This window comes from Anabrus simplex, chromosome 11 (genome assembly GCF_040414725.1).
Source record: "Anabrus simplex isolate iqAnaSimp1 chromosome 11, ASM4041472v1, whole genome shotgun sequence".
Classification (NCBI taxonomy): domain Eukaryota; kingdom Metazoa; phylum Arthropoda; class Insecta; order Orthoptera; family Tettigoniidae; genus Anabrus; species Anabrus simplex.
This window is the reverse complement of record NC_090275.1, coordinates 28,719,378-28,733,422: the sequence shown is the minus strand read 5'-3', so window position 1 is coordinate 28,733,422 and position 14,045 is coordinate 28,719,378. Positions and strand designations below refer to the sequence as shown.

General features: G+C 40.0%; 1 protein-coding gene and 1 non-coding gene across 2 annotated transcripts in view; one reads left to right on the top strand and one right to left on the bottom strand.

The window, feature by feature from the left end:
- Positions 1 to 441: 441 nt before the first annotated feature.
- The window catches only part of LOC136883106 (uncharacterized), a 51,650-nt gene continuing 38,046 nt past the window's right edge, over positions 442 to 14,045 (top strand). The window contains exons 1-3 of the mRNA XM_067155290.2: positions 442 to 573; positions 2,759 to 2,824; positions 6,586 to 6,646. Of these exons, the coding sequence (XP_067011391.2) occupies positions 442 to 573; positions 2,759 to 2,824; positions 6,586 to 6,646 (259 nt within the window). The remainder of the gene's footprint in view (positions 574 to 2,758; positions 2,825 to 6,585; positions 6,647 to 14,045) is intronic.
- On the bottom strand, positions 9,287 to 9,359 carry TRNAS-CGA (transfer RNA serine (anticodon CGA)). Its single transcript has one exon. It is a non-coding gene; the product is annotated as a tRNA-Ser (tRNA).

The window sequence follows — 14,045 nt, the reverse complement described above, 5'->3', positions numbered from 1 at the left end:
CGGAACCACTCTGCAAAACGAACTCCCCCTCCCAAAGAACAGAGTGCCCGCCGGCTGTCGGATTCGCCGTTATCTCAAATCGGTCCTGTCTAGTGTCTATTAATACATGTGTGGAAGGTCTTGTGTAATAAGTGTCCGTCTCGTTGTTATTGTTATAGGTTTCTTGCCTTTCTGCCTTTGATTTAGTTTAGATTATCCTATTATTTCTGGAATGAAGACCCCTGTCTTTTGTACGTATTCCAAGAGTATCCTCAGAAAGTCAGCCATGTATATTCTTTGATGTGAACCTACGGTCAGTGATCTCAATATAGAGCTCAGTGACCTACGGTGTGAACAATCTTCTTTCATTTCATTGACATTGATCTTCTATTCTCTTTGCTTCGGTGTTCACGTGTTCATTACATTTACAATCTACTTGACTACTTATTCTCTTTGTTTACAATGGCGGCAGCTCGAACGGACAGTCCTAGTGTGCCTAACGCAAAATCGAAAAAAAATTCCTCTAGCAAGCATGAAGTTCCTAACAAAAGGCGTAGAAAGTTCAGAAAGAAACGTTTGAAACCAAGTAATAAGGTTAATGATATACCTTGTATACTTGTACACTACTGAAACAGTTGGTGTGTGCCAAGATACTTCTTACCTCAGAAAGTATCATGTTTAGGCCTCTATTTCATACATACAGTATGTGTACGGAAGAATTTTTGATTTGCAGTTCATAAGAGCTCATAACATTTATATTCCTATGATCCTTGACATATTAATCAAACAATATTATCCTGGACTTCACAAAATCATTTTTCTCCCATGATATAAACTTCAGATATGCTTCAAATCTGTAAGATATTTAACTTACCAGCCTCTCCTCTAGGCCTTTTATAGCCCAGGTGTGAGCACTGTTTCATTCATCAAAGTATCACCGTTTCTCCGCAACTCAGTAATAACATCTCTCTTCAGAGGTTATAATGAGTTTTCTAACGTCATGTACGGTAGTGTAAGAATAACTTTGAAGGTTTGGTTCCATATGAATTAGGTACATAACATTTGTACTAACAGCTCAGATTGGAAGCAAATATTTCAGTGTTATAGTTATTAATAGTTTTTGCATCTTTTCCTTCCCTAAGGAATTCTGATATACCTATGCCAGTTCATTCCTAAGACCAGAGTAGGTAGCTCCAACCTGATCTCTATTCTCCACTTACAGAAAACCATCTATTCATTTCAGAGTGTTAGTCGATCTACAGCATCACCGCACACTAGCCCCTTACTCTTTGTTGACTTAATGTTGTAATTTTTTACATGTTCTTGAAAAAGTGACTATCCTTTCTCTTTATTTTGCTTTTCCACAGCTTTGCTACCTATAAGGATTGTTTAATTGAAACATAAGCACAGCTGGCAACACTGCAAATAACTGACAGGACAGCCAAGAGATGGTTTGGTGTTTGTAGTATCAGCGCACAATGTGGTCAGTCTAAAACATGCCTCTGCTAAATAGAGGAAAATGTTGAGGCAACTTTTGTATATGTCCAAACAATTACAATGTGATATGGTTCAGTTCATATCCAAAGAAGATTCTTTGATCAGGAAAACTGCCATGACGTATGCTTGTGTTCCACAGCACTGCATGTCAACATGCTGCTAACGCTTCAATGGATGGTTGGCATTGTTTCTCTTGGAATCTTACGGATCACCTGCCTTATTGCCAAGATCTCTCGCCTTGTGAGAGTTAAATCTTAGGTCTGCTGAAGTAAACCCTGAAGAATAAGCATTTCACTACTGATCAAGCAGTTCCTGAAGCTGCAGAAGAGTAGTCAACCAGCATCCTTCATTGTGGAGGGTGTAAAGATTCAATTGTGGATACCCAAAAGATAGGTTAGAAATCCAATATGGACAGCTGGAATAACATCAAAACTAAGTAAACAGGGCAGCCAATGTTTGTGTATTAGCCTACATAGGAAAAACATTGCACAGCAGCGCATACTATGTTTGAGAGTAAACAAAAGTTGCATTAGACCTGGACCTACGAGCATCTACAAGGCAGTGACAAGACCATTCATTGCACGGCAAGCAAAGGGGATGTGGGGGCGTAAGTCACCAGGTTAGAGCCACCTACAGTCCTCTAGTATCCCCCACTCAGACAACAGCATAGGTGAACATTGGGTCTGCAATTTCAAACTGGGTGCTTCTTTAACAGTATATTCACCGAATGTGGCAGCCTTTAAGTCAGACATGACGTGAGCTCTACTGAAGGCAATAGCAAACTTGCTTCATCAGAGCTGGCCAATAGAGAAAATGGCTGTATTCGGCACATTTTTGCAGCCTCATTTTAATTCTTCTGTATAAATAAGAATATGTACACATTCTCGTTTTAATTTTTTATAAGTAAGAATAGTTCTAGGGGCAGGTTGGTGGGTTCCTGGTTAACGTAAAGGAAGGGTCTCTTTTCTCTGCTGCTTCAAATAGGCTATAGCTTTACATCATTTTTATATCCTTTTACTGTTTTTGAAATACAGGTATGGTACCTGCAATTCAATCACTATCATGGAGGGTAGGCCCTACAGAGAAACTTTTTCAGCTTTAGGACAGGTGCTGGAATGCTGTGTGGGTGATCTGCAGACTCAGTATGCTGCCAGTTTGATAGAGTGTATGTTGTCCATTACATATACAGTGTTAGTGTAATTTTTGAGACACATGTCTACAATTTTGAACAACCCGTACTGGTATATTATTAATCTTAGCTTCTTGAATTCTGTTCTTTCAGGAACCCGACTCTGTGTCCCAGGGTATGAAGGTTACCAAAGGTCGAATTACTGTCCCACATCTTCCCGTAAGTTTTCCAAATAGCTTTGCCATAGTAGATTCTTGATTATTCACATCATTACCAGCCTACTTGCATGCGTTAATAATAATCCAATAAAAACTGTATAATTGCTGATTCAGTACACTATTTCAATCAATTGCAGGTATAGGCCTAACTGTAGAAGATAATAATTCATTCTGTCAACCTTAACACTGAAGTATATGTTTATAATTATTATTCTTTTTTCAAAAATATAGCCATGAACTCAAAAACTAGAACTTTAAATGTCCTTAATTGAGAAATAAGCAATACTTTAGCCACTTTAAGTCATCAACAGTGCATCATTTTAAGCACAGGGGAATCTGAATTAATTATCTGAACTGTTTTTTTCCACATAATCAGTTAATAGAATCAGTTCTTGTCATTAGGCCTTTCCATTCCTTTCCTTAACTTGTTCAAATGGCTACAGTTGAATACGAACCCCCTATGGGTGAGGGCAGTAGAATAATGTCCACGGTATCCCCTGCCTGTTTTAAGAGGTGACTAGAAGGGGCCCCAGGGCCTCTCAACTTGGGAGAATGGCTAGGCGAACACGGGTCCCTTAGCTTAGTCCTGGCATTGCTTCCACTTACTTGTGCTTGGTTCATCGTATTCATCTATGCTATCTGACCTTGCTTGGTCAAGCTTGTTCTTTCCCGACCCCAGCAGTAATAGGTATCGAGACCTGGGAAGTTTTTCATTTTCACGCCCTTCATGGCCCTTGTCTTTCTTTGGCTAATACCTTTATTTTCAATGTGTCGGACCCCTTCCATTTTTTCCCTCTGTTTAGTGTTAATAGGGAATGGTTGCCCAATTGTACTTCCTCTTAACACAATAATCACTGAGCTCGATAGCTGCAGTCGCTTAAGTGCGGCCAGTATCCAGTATTCGGGAGATAGTAGGTTCGAATCCCACTGTCGGCAGCCCTGAAGATGGTTTTCCGTGGTTTCCCATTTTCACACCAGGCAAATGCTGGGGCTGTACCTTAATTAAGGCCACGGCCGCTTCTTCCCACTCCTAGCCCTTCCCTGTCCCATCGTCGCCATAAGACATATCTGTGTCGGTGCGACGTAAAGCCAATAGCAAAAAAAAAAAAAAAACAATAATCACCATCACCAGTTAAATATGAATTTTAATGTTATTTGGTCTCCATTTTGGTTTACACTTCAATGACATATTTTTCCTTAGTGCTTGCAGATTCAAAAATGTAGTATTGCCTTGTAAGAGAGCTTAAGATAATTAATTTGCTTCAGAAATTCCAGAAATACAAAGCCCTGTAAACTATATTAGCGCCCAATGCACATGTTCATGCAAATGTTTCATTTCTACATTCTAGACGAATGTTATATTTTATGAGACTTGATTTTCCTGTTCGTGGAACATTGACTGGAAGTAATATCACCATAGATCTATAAATAATGTCTGCCTCTTGGTGTAGTGATTAGTGTGATTAACTGTCACCCTCGGAGGCCCACTCAGCCTTAGGAGTTCAACTGAGTGAAGAGGGTTCAATTCCCACCTCAGCCATCCTCAAAGTGGTTTTCTGTGATTTCCTAATTCTTCTCCAAGCAAATGGTACCTAACTTAAGGCCACAACCACTTCCTTCCCTGTCCCTTCAGCCTTTCCATCCCCCACAAGACCCCTGTTCAGCATAGCATGTGAGGCCACCTGGGTGAGGTACCGGTCATTCTCACCAGTTGTATCCCCAACCAAATGTCTCACACCCTTGAGGCGATAGAGATGGGATCCCTTGCTGAGTCCAGGGGAAAAACCAACCCTGAGGGCAAACAAACAAACAAACAAACATTATGACTGTTATGCCTTTCAACGTTTAGTCTGCAAACCTCTGTGAATTAACAATGTGACTCCACAATCCTCTATACAATATGTAACTAGCTCTGTGGCCTCATTTAGTTCCACAGCTCTTACCATTAAACCATTAAAAACCAAGTCTAACAATCTTCGCCTTGATCTACCTCTAATTCTCTGTCCCTCCACGGTTGATTCTATTATTCTCCTAAGTAGGCTAGTTTTGTATTTCACACCAGGCAAATGCTGGGGCTGTACCTTAATTAATGCCACTGCCGCTTCCTCGCTTCCTTCCCACTCCTAGTCCTTTCCTATCCCTTTGTCGCCATAAGACCTATCTGTGTCGGTGCGACGAAAAACAAATAGCAAAAGGTTTTGTATTTTTCAAGCGGAGATGCCAAAATTTTGTCCTACAGGAGTTCTTTTACATGCCAGAAATCTACCAGCACGAGACTAGGATATTTGAGCACCTTCAAATACCAACCAATTAAACTGAGATTGAACCTGCCGAGTTGGACTCTGAAAGCCAACGCCCTAATGCCTGAACCACTCAGCCCAGCTGGTGTATTACATTTCCACACCCTTCGTGGCCCTTCTCTTTTTTTCCCCCCAATATCTTCATTACTTGAAGGGTTGGAACTCTTCCCTCTCCTCTTCTGTTTAGAGTAGTAGGGGATTTCAGGAGAAAAAGTAGTGTATCAGAAATGTTAGAGAAACTTGGGTGGGAAACTTTAAGTAAGAGAAGGGAGAAAACTAGACTTATAGACTATATAGAGCCTATACAGGAGAGGAAGCATTGGGGGGGGGGGGGGATCCATGACGGGCTTCATTTGATATAGATGTTGATTCCCATAGGGAACCTGAAATATTTGTCCCGAATGAATAAATTTATAATACCAATGTCCAATAATGGACCAACTACAGAGGCTTCAGTTGGAAAATAATTACATTGTCAGGGCTGACCACAAGTATTAAATTAGACAGGATTTTAGCAGAAGCAATTGGGGTAAATTTTTATTCATTGGGAAGGGCGTGAAGAAGTGGAACAGTTTAGCAGGGAAGTGTTTGATTACTTTCCAAAATCTGTACAGATATTCAAGAAAAGAATAAATAGCAACAGAGAAAAGAAATGTTAGAGGGCATTCAACCCATGCAGGTTATTGTAAATAAAGAATTTTTGTGAATAAATTAATTCCATCCCGTGGTGTATGGAGATTGGACAGCCGAACTAGGAGATTGCCTGAAGGGGTGAAGTACAATGGGGACTTCGAGGGTCCTGGGACCCTTCAGGAACTCTGAAAAGCGGTGGCAAAAGGGGCTCTGTTTAAGATGCAGCAGGTTGTTATGCATGTTAGGTACCAAAATGGTAAAAAAAAAAAAAAAAAAAAAAAAAAAAAAAAAAAAAAATGTAAAACTTATAGCAGTTGTATAGTGTTATTTGAAGTGATTCCACATACTGTATATGAATTGATTGTGTGTGTAAGTACAGAAGATATTATGAGAAGAATTTTGTAAATAATATAAATTTGTTAAGGATAAGCTGTGTGTTTAATAGAAAAATTGTTAGTGTAAATGGTATAATACTGTATTTTAGGAAAATGTCTACTTTTCTTTTTAATTTAAAATATAGTACTTGATAATGTATTTTTATGTATCAGTTGCCACCGAGGTAGAGACACCTCATTCGCAAATAAAGTGATTTTGATTTTGAGTTAAGAGGGTATAAGCTTGCCTACTTATACCACAGTGATCACCAACTCTCGGGTCATGTTTGATCCTTCCATCCTTTTAATTGGCACAAGTGTTTAAAATACCTTAATTTAATAATTTTGGAACTACAAAGTTAAACTTCATGAAAATAATCAAGAATCTACTCAAATATATTTAAATTGATTGATGTAATATGATCATATTCAGTCTATTTTATTGTTTTCTACAGATTAGAAAGGGATGGTTCTTGCGTGGGAAAGGAACTGACTTTGTGAACAGAGGGAAGAAAGGTAACTATCTGTTTAGCTTTTATTATTACACTGTCTGTATGTTTGGAGTAGTATTTTATTTACCCCATCTGCAAGTTCTCCAAAATCCAGATGGAATCTAGGATCATCTGGGTAAATTTGGGGCATTCACTTCCTGATGATTTTTTTCTGAGAAATCTTGATATGCTCCTGGAGATAAGAACAATGCTGGATAAAATCATTGTTGAAATGCAAATCCTGCATATAAGCAAATATCAACATGTCCTTCAGAAGGATGATAAATCATATGGTTGTATATGGAAGTAGGTATTTTCTACAAAATACACAGGGGGTACTATATACAACTCTTCTTTACAAAAAAATTAGTAAGAATTTTCATTTGCACAAATGAAGCATATGCACATGTTACATTTTTGAAAATGGAGTTATTTTATGGAACTGTGATGTGTCCTGCATGTGTCATTGCATTTAATTTGAGCATATTGTAACAGATAGCCTCAGTATTCCAAAAATGTGATACATTTGTTACATGTGCAAGCTAGGATAGCAGAATTGTAAATTGAAAATAGCTGTTTATGATGAGGCCTACTCTAGTCAAAGGGTCACTCTGATGTTTCCAGCTGTGAAGTATTTCAGTTTATTTAATTTCTTACTGCAGAATGGACTTGCAATCAAACAAAATTGATAATTGTAGTGTAATGTTATTGTCAAGTGATGTAATTTTCAATCACAACCAGAATTTTCGGCTGTCACCCAGGTGGCAGAATTCCTATCAGTTGTTTACATAGACTTTTCTTAAAAGATTTTTTAAAAGTTGGAAATTTAACAAAGCTCTCCCTTGGTAAATTATTCCTAACCCTAATTCCTCTCCCTGTAAACAAATACCGGTATTTGGCGTAGAGCTAACCACTCTATCCTACAAAGTGACAAGGTTATGGATAGTGTAAGCCTTCACCTTCCACCCCTCCCAGGGCTTTCATGGCCTGTATGGAGATGACTGTGCTTTGCTTACTTTATAAACAAATATTTGCCCCAATTTTTCCTCTTAAATTCCAACTTTATCTCCATCTTATGATCTTTCTGACTTTTAAAAACTCCATTCAAGCTTGATTCATCAACTACTGTCATAATTGCATAATTATTGAATGTGACCGCATAAGATCTTTTATTTGAATGAAAAATAATCTGAAACATATTTACAGAAAAATACTGGCACATAAAATTAAACAAGTAAATTTGTATACTATTATTTACAACTGTTCATATAATCAGGCTGGACTTAATTTGGTAGTTATGAGGAAATTATTGGAAGTTTGATTCTACACATTACACAGCTCGTTCTGTGGAGTCATCATCAAGAACTGATCTATTTTTCTGTTCGTGGGATTTTACTCCTCATCAAAGAAGCATTCAAATATTTCTGTGACAACTTATGAGTGAGGAATAGTCAGATTGGAGAAATGGTAAGGATTCAATCTGGAGATCAGACGGTTCAACTTCAATAATGCTTATGTACATCAGCCCATGTCGGAACACAACTAAGTCAACAGTATACAGATACCACTGGAACAGTGGCGGTTTCTGGTATAGCGCAATGGAGCAATGAACCTCCAGTTTATATCAAATTGTACTCAACTACGTAATTTCCATAACTCCCTTGTCAATCTCGTAGCTCTTGCTAAGTCCCTCTATCCGTAATATACTCGTACTGGCTTTCAATTCATGTGAGGTGCGCAAGGTCTGTGGCTGGATACTTGTCTGGAATGAACCCCCTTGCAAAGGCGACCTCTCTGTCCGTACATAGGCGAAGGGAGTGGCGAGGTGCGGGGGGACGAAAACCAGCACTAAGGCAAGATCAGGATATCGCAGAAACGGATCTCTGTTCTTTACGCATGCGCAATAGGCCACTGTCTCAAGACTAGCTAGTCATGTTGTTGGGGTTGGGGTATGTGCCTGCCATCTGTTGGCCTTACGGGAATTTGACTAGGCAACAGAGAACAGAGCACATAACTAGCGCTAGTGTTGAAAAGCATCGTTACTACCAAAAGTCACATTAAACTGTCAAATTCCAATTAATATCTTGTCCCAAATATATCATTACTTGCTAAACATCTATTAATTTGCCTTCTTTGGAATAATTACCTTTTGGAGAGAAACTTAACTCAAAAATCATTGAGGCAAGGAATAGCGGCAAGGTAATCATCATCATCTGTTTACCCTCCAGGTTCGGCTTTTCCCTCGGACTCAGCGGCAGTGTCCTGGAGCTTCAGACTCTTGGTCGGGGGATGAAACTAGGGAGAATGACCAGTACCTCGCCCAGGCGGCCTCACCTGCTATGCTGAATAGGGGCCTTGTGGAGGGATGGGAAGATTGGAAGGGATAGGCAAGGAAGAGGGAAGGAAGCGGCCGTGGCCTTAAGTTAGGTACCATCCCGGCATTCGCCTGGAGGAGAAGTGGGAAACCACGGAAAACCACTTCGAGGATGGCTGAGGTGGGAATCGAACCCACTCAGTTGACCTCCCGAGGCTGAATGGACCCCGTTCCAGCCCTCGTACCACTTTTCAAATTTTCGTGGCAGAGCCGGGAATCGAACCCGGACCTCCGGGGGTGGCAGCTAATCACGCTAACCACTACACCACAGAGGTGGAAAAATAGCCAGCCGGACACCAGTGGGATCCGAACCCACAACCTCCCGATTTCGCGTCGGTTGCTCTACCAATTGAGCTATGGTGCCCTAGGCAAGGTAATACCAATGAAAACTTTTAAATATAGTTGTTACTATTCCCATGACATCGGAAGCAGAAAGGTGTTTCTCTACCCTGAAGAGAATAAAGACTTTCTAGCGCAGCACAATGACCGAGGTTAGACTTATTGCTCTTGCTATGTTGTCAATTGAAAGGAACTTTGTTCGAGACTCTGCGGACTTCAATGAAGCAGTTATTTCTTATTTTGCATGTGGTAAAACTCGGCATGTAGGCCTACCATATTTTCTGCTCCTCTCGTATTTGATCACATTTCTAGAACTTATGTCATCTTAGTTTAGGAGGTTACGGCCCACGATGGAAGAGAAGCTGGCGGAGATGGGGAGAGGAGAGTTGGGGGGAGGCAATTCTTTCTTCTTTTGAACCCCCAGTGATGCAAGTCACGCGCCGCCACTGCACTGGAACCACACCAAAGGACAACAAAACTTTGAAACAGAAAGACCTCCAGCTCAAGACTGTTTTAACGATCAACATTTCACATTTTTTAACTTTCATCATGCTTTTTAAAAAACTTTTTAACTAACATTTCATTCTATGTGTTTCCTATGTTTTTAATTCAATTTAGATATCTTACTGAGGATGACCCAATGTTGGGTCAAAACATGTCTATTTATGTGTGAAGTTTCGTCTTAATTGGACGTAAAATATATAGTATTGACTAGGAGGATTAAAATAGTTTTGTACAATTTTGTAAGAAAGACAGATAGCTCCTCAATTCTAATCATGTAGGTTGAGTGGACCTCGAACTAGCCTTCAGATCCAGGAAGAATTCCCTGACCTGGCCAGGAATCAGACGGGGGTCTCTAGGTAAGAGGCAGGCACGCTACCCCTACACCACAAGGCTGGTGATGATGATGATGATTATGATTATGATGGAGACTGGAGACTGCTGACTGAACTGGGAACAGTAAAATTTAAAACTCCTGTCCTTTTGCTGTGGTGTTAGTTTGATCATGGCGGCAGAATTTTAGTCGGAAAATATGAACTTCTGGTACTCACCTAGCATTTCAGCATTTCCCCATGGATTCATAGGAGTGAAGTCCTGGTGTCATTTTCCTTTCCCAGGGAATGGGGGTCATGTGCTGATTATCTTCCAGATATTATGAATCAGATTGCTGGCTCCCATAATATTTAAAACACATTAAGTCTGCGACATGTTCCACTTAAAGACCACTTCTGATAGGAGTCACACTTTCACTCATTCAGCTAACGGCTTGTTCACACTTTGCTGTGAATACCTCGGCCTTTGTAGGTGGGGTTAACTTCCAATAAGTAACCAGGGGAACCTGACCCCTACAAAGCGCATCCCCAGGTGGTGGATAGGGGGCCCCTACAGTACATCGGGCTGGTTGAAATACCCAATACAACACGCGGACCAACAGGTAGCCCAATTCCTGGGGGCTTTAAAATACTGGAACACCCTCTCTCCAGGGGTTAGAAATATGGAGGGCCCTTGCGCTGGGTTATGGGTGAAGACCTTAACGGTATCTATGGCGGAGAAGATGGACTTTGGTGCGGTGGAGATGGTGGAAGAGGCAAACCTGTAGTGTCTGTACTCCACAGGAGCAGCTACAAAAGGCATCTGACTCTGTGTTAGGGGCGGTCTAATTTGAACCTGGCAGAAGGTAATAAAATGCCTTTGGGAGTGGCAAACACATCGTACAAACAGCCTATAAAATGAGTGCGAGTGAATTGAGGCCTCGGAAAATGCTAGGGCATCACCCTGGAGTGACGTGCAGTTCCCGGTGCTCTGGGGGAACTGTGAGAAGTGGGCTACCAGACATCACAAGAATCGGTATCATCATTGTCATGACTTTGAATGGCAAGGTAGAAGAACTGATAGAGTATAATATGGAGAAGAAAGACATAGCAATGATGGGAATGAGATAAAATGGAAGGGGAAAGATCAAAAGGAATAGAAGAAAGGTTATAGATTATATTGGAGTAGAGGAAAGATGGCAACAAATGGTGCTGGTGTTATATTGAGAGAAGACCTAGCGCAATATGTGGATAAAATTAACCAGATCAGTGACAGGATAATTAAAGTTAGACTTGGACTTGAGAGAGGAATCAAGGATTTTATACAGGTTTATGCACCCCAATCGGGCAATGCAGATGAATGTTTAGAAGAGTTTCTAGAAGAACTGGAATGTTGTATTGAAGACAAAGAGGTTATAATAATGGGAGACATGAGTGCACATGTTGGAACAGACAGACAGGGAAAAGAAGAGATAATTGGCCCCTATAGTTATGGAAACCAAGATGAAGAAGGAGATTTGGTAATCGATTTTTGTAGAAGGAATGGATTAATTGTTGGCAATACGTGGTTTAGAAAAAAGAACTCACAAAAAATAACTAGATATTGTTGGGGAGATAGAAAGATGAAGACAATGATTGATCTTATTCTGGTGGAGAAGGAGAAACGTAGACAACTGGAAGATGTGACAGCAATGCCAAGAGCAGATTTCGAAGGAGACCATAAAGTGGTGGTAGCCAAATTAAGACTTGGTAAAATAACAAAGTTAATAGAAAAAAGGGAATGAAAAATAAAGGGATGGAAGTTAAAAGAAAGAAATAAGGGAAAAGTTTCAAAAGGATCTGAAGAAAGAAATTCCCAAAGATGACTTGAACAGTGTGGAAGAGGAATGGACATGTTTCAGAAATGGATTTGTAAAGTGTGCAGTAAACACCTGTGGAGGACTGTCAGGGAGGAAAAAGGAAAAGGAGACTCCTTGGTGGAACAGCAGGGTAAAGGAAGCAGTTAAAGAGAAACAAATGGCTTGGAGGAAGTGGATTGGCAGCAATAGTACAGAAAATTGGCAGAAATATAAAGAAGCCAAAAAGGTATGTAAGAAAATAGTACAAGAAGAGAAACAGAAAAACTGGGAAAGTTTCACAGAAACTTTACAGGAGGATATAAAGGGAAGTAAAAAGGTATTGTATGGTTTGGTGAAGTATAGTTTACAAAATAGGGAGGATACAACATTTGTAAAAACTGAAACAAAATTGATAATTGTAGTGTAATGTTATTGTCAAGTGATGTAATTTTCAATCACAACCAGAATTTTCGGCTGTCACCCAGGTGGCAGAATTCCTATCAGTTGTTGCAAAGAGATGACATACTAAAAAGATGGGAAGAATACTTCTCAGTAAATGATAATTTGGCATTTTGTGATATTTTCATTATTATTTAAGCAACAATTTTCCTATATTATTCCCCTGTGGGTGGGGGCAGCATCTCTTGCCTGTCGTAAGAGTTGACCAAAAAGGGGGACCAGGGCCTCTCGCCTTGGGAGTGAGGGTTGGTGACCACACTTTCTCTAGCTGAGTCTGACACAGCTTCCACTTACGTCAGTTCATGACTTTCATTTTTCCTGCCCAACCTCCCTGGATCAACTCTTGTTCTCTTTCAATCCCGACAGTATTAGGTTTGCGAGGCCTAGAGGGATTCTTTCATTACTACGCCCTCGTGGTCCTTCCCATCATTTTGTGGACACCTTCCTTATTTGAAGGCTCAAACCTCTTCCATTTTTTGCCTCTAAATCTTATAAAGAGACTATAGTTGCCTAGATGTACTTCACCTTAAAACAATAATCACTATCACCACCTTTCCTGTGTTATTGATACTAAATATAATACGGGGTAGACCCACTGTGGGTGGGGGATGCAGATGAAGAATACACCCACAGTATCCCCTGCCTGTCGTAAGAGGCGACTAAAAGGGGCGACCAAGGGATGATTTATTAGAACCATGAAACTATTTGTGATTAGTACCATCACACGGGAAATACCATGGGTCGCCTTTATTTGCAAGTAGTACCACTATGTTAGATACACTATAGGTTTGTGATTAGTAGCAATAGTGGGTGGGTCACTATGGATTTTACAGTACCCGTAATTAGTACCATTGTGAGAAACACCAGGTCTAGGCGTTGCCTGTGATTAGTAGCACTATATGAGCGACACTGGGTCTGCGTTGCCTGTGATTAGTACACATATGTGAGGAACACTGTGGGTTTGCGTTGCCTACGAGTGGTGCCATTACTGTAAGTGAGAAACACCATAGGTCTGCGTTACATTTGCGACATACAATACTTGTGAGTAGGGTTGCCAGATTTCCGGATGGCAAATAAGGAACAGTCGCTTGATTCCAGTTAGCAAATAAGGAAGGCTTCCATTTTCTTGCCATATAGCGCTAAATTAAGGCACTATAACCATGATTAAGAGAAAAGACCAGGGTTATATTAATAAGTAAATATCGGTAATAATATAACAGCGCCAGCATGAAATATGTAGGTGCTTAATTTATTACAAACTAATAATGCGTTAGCCTTTACATTGAAATGAACATTTCACAAGCACTTGTTATTTGAAGAAGCAATGTGTAACAGTTTATTATTCATCAAAACTTTCGTGAGAAATTCCTTACAATTCTCATCACAGTTGAAGCACACAAGAAGTTCATTTTTTATTATATCTACTGAACATCTGTTTCTGTCATCTCTCCATTTTATTGCCATTACTGAAAATACTCTTTCAGTATAAGCATTCGATGGAAATATACTTAAGACAAACTTAAGTACTATTAAGATGTTCTTCAGTTTTTCTGGGCCAATTAAACCACTGATATATAAAATGGAGGAGACCACATGCCCGCT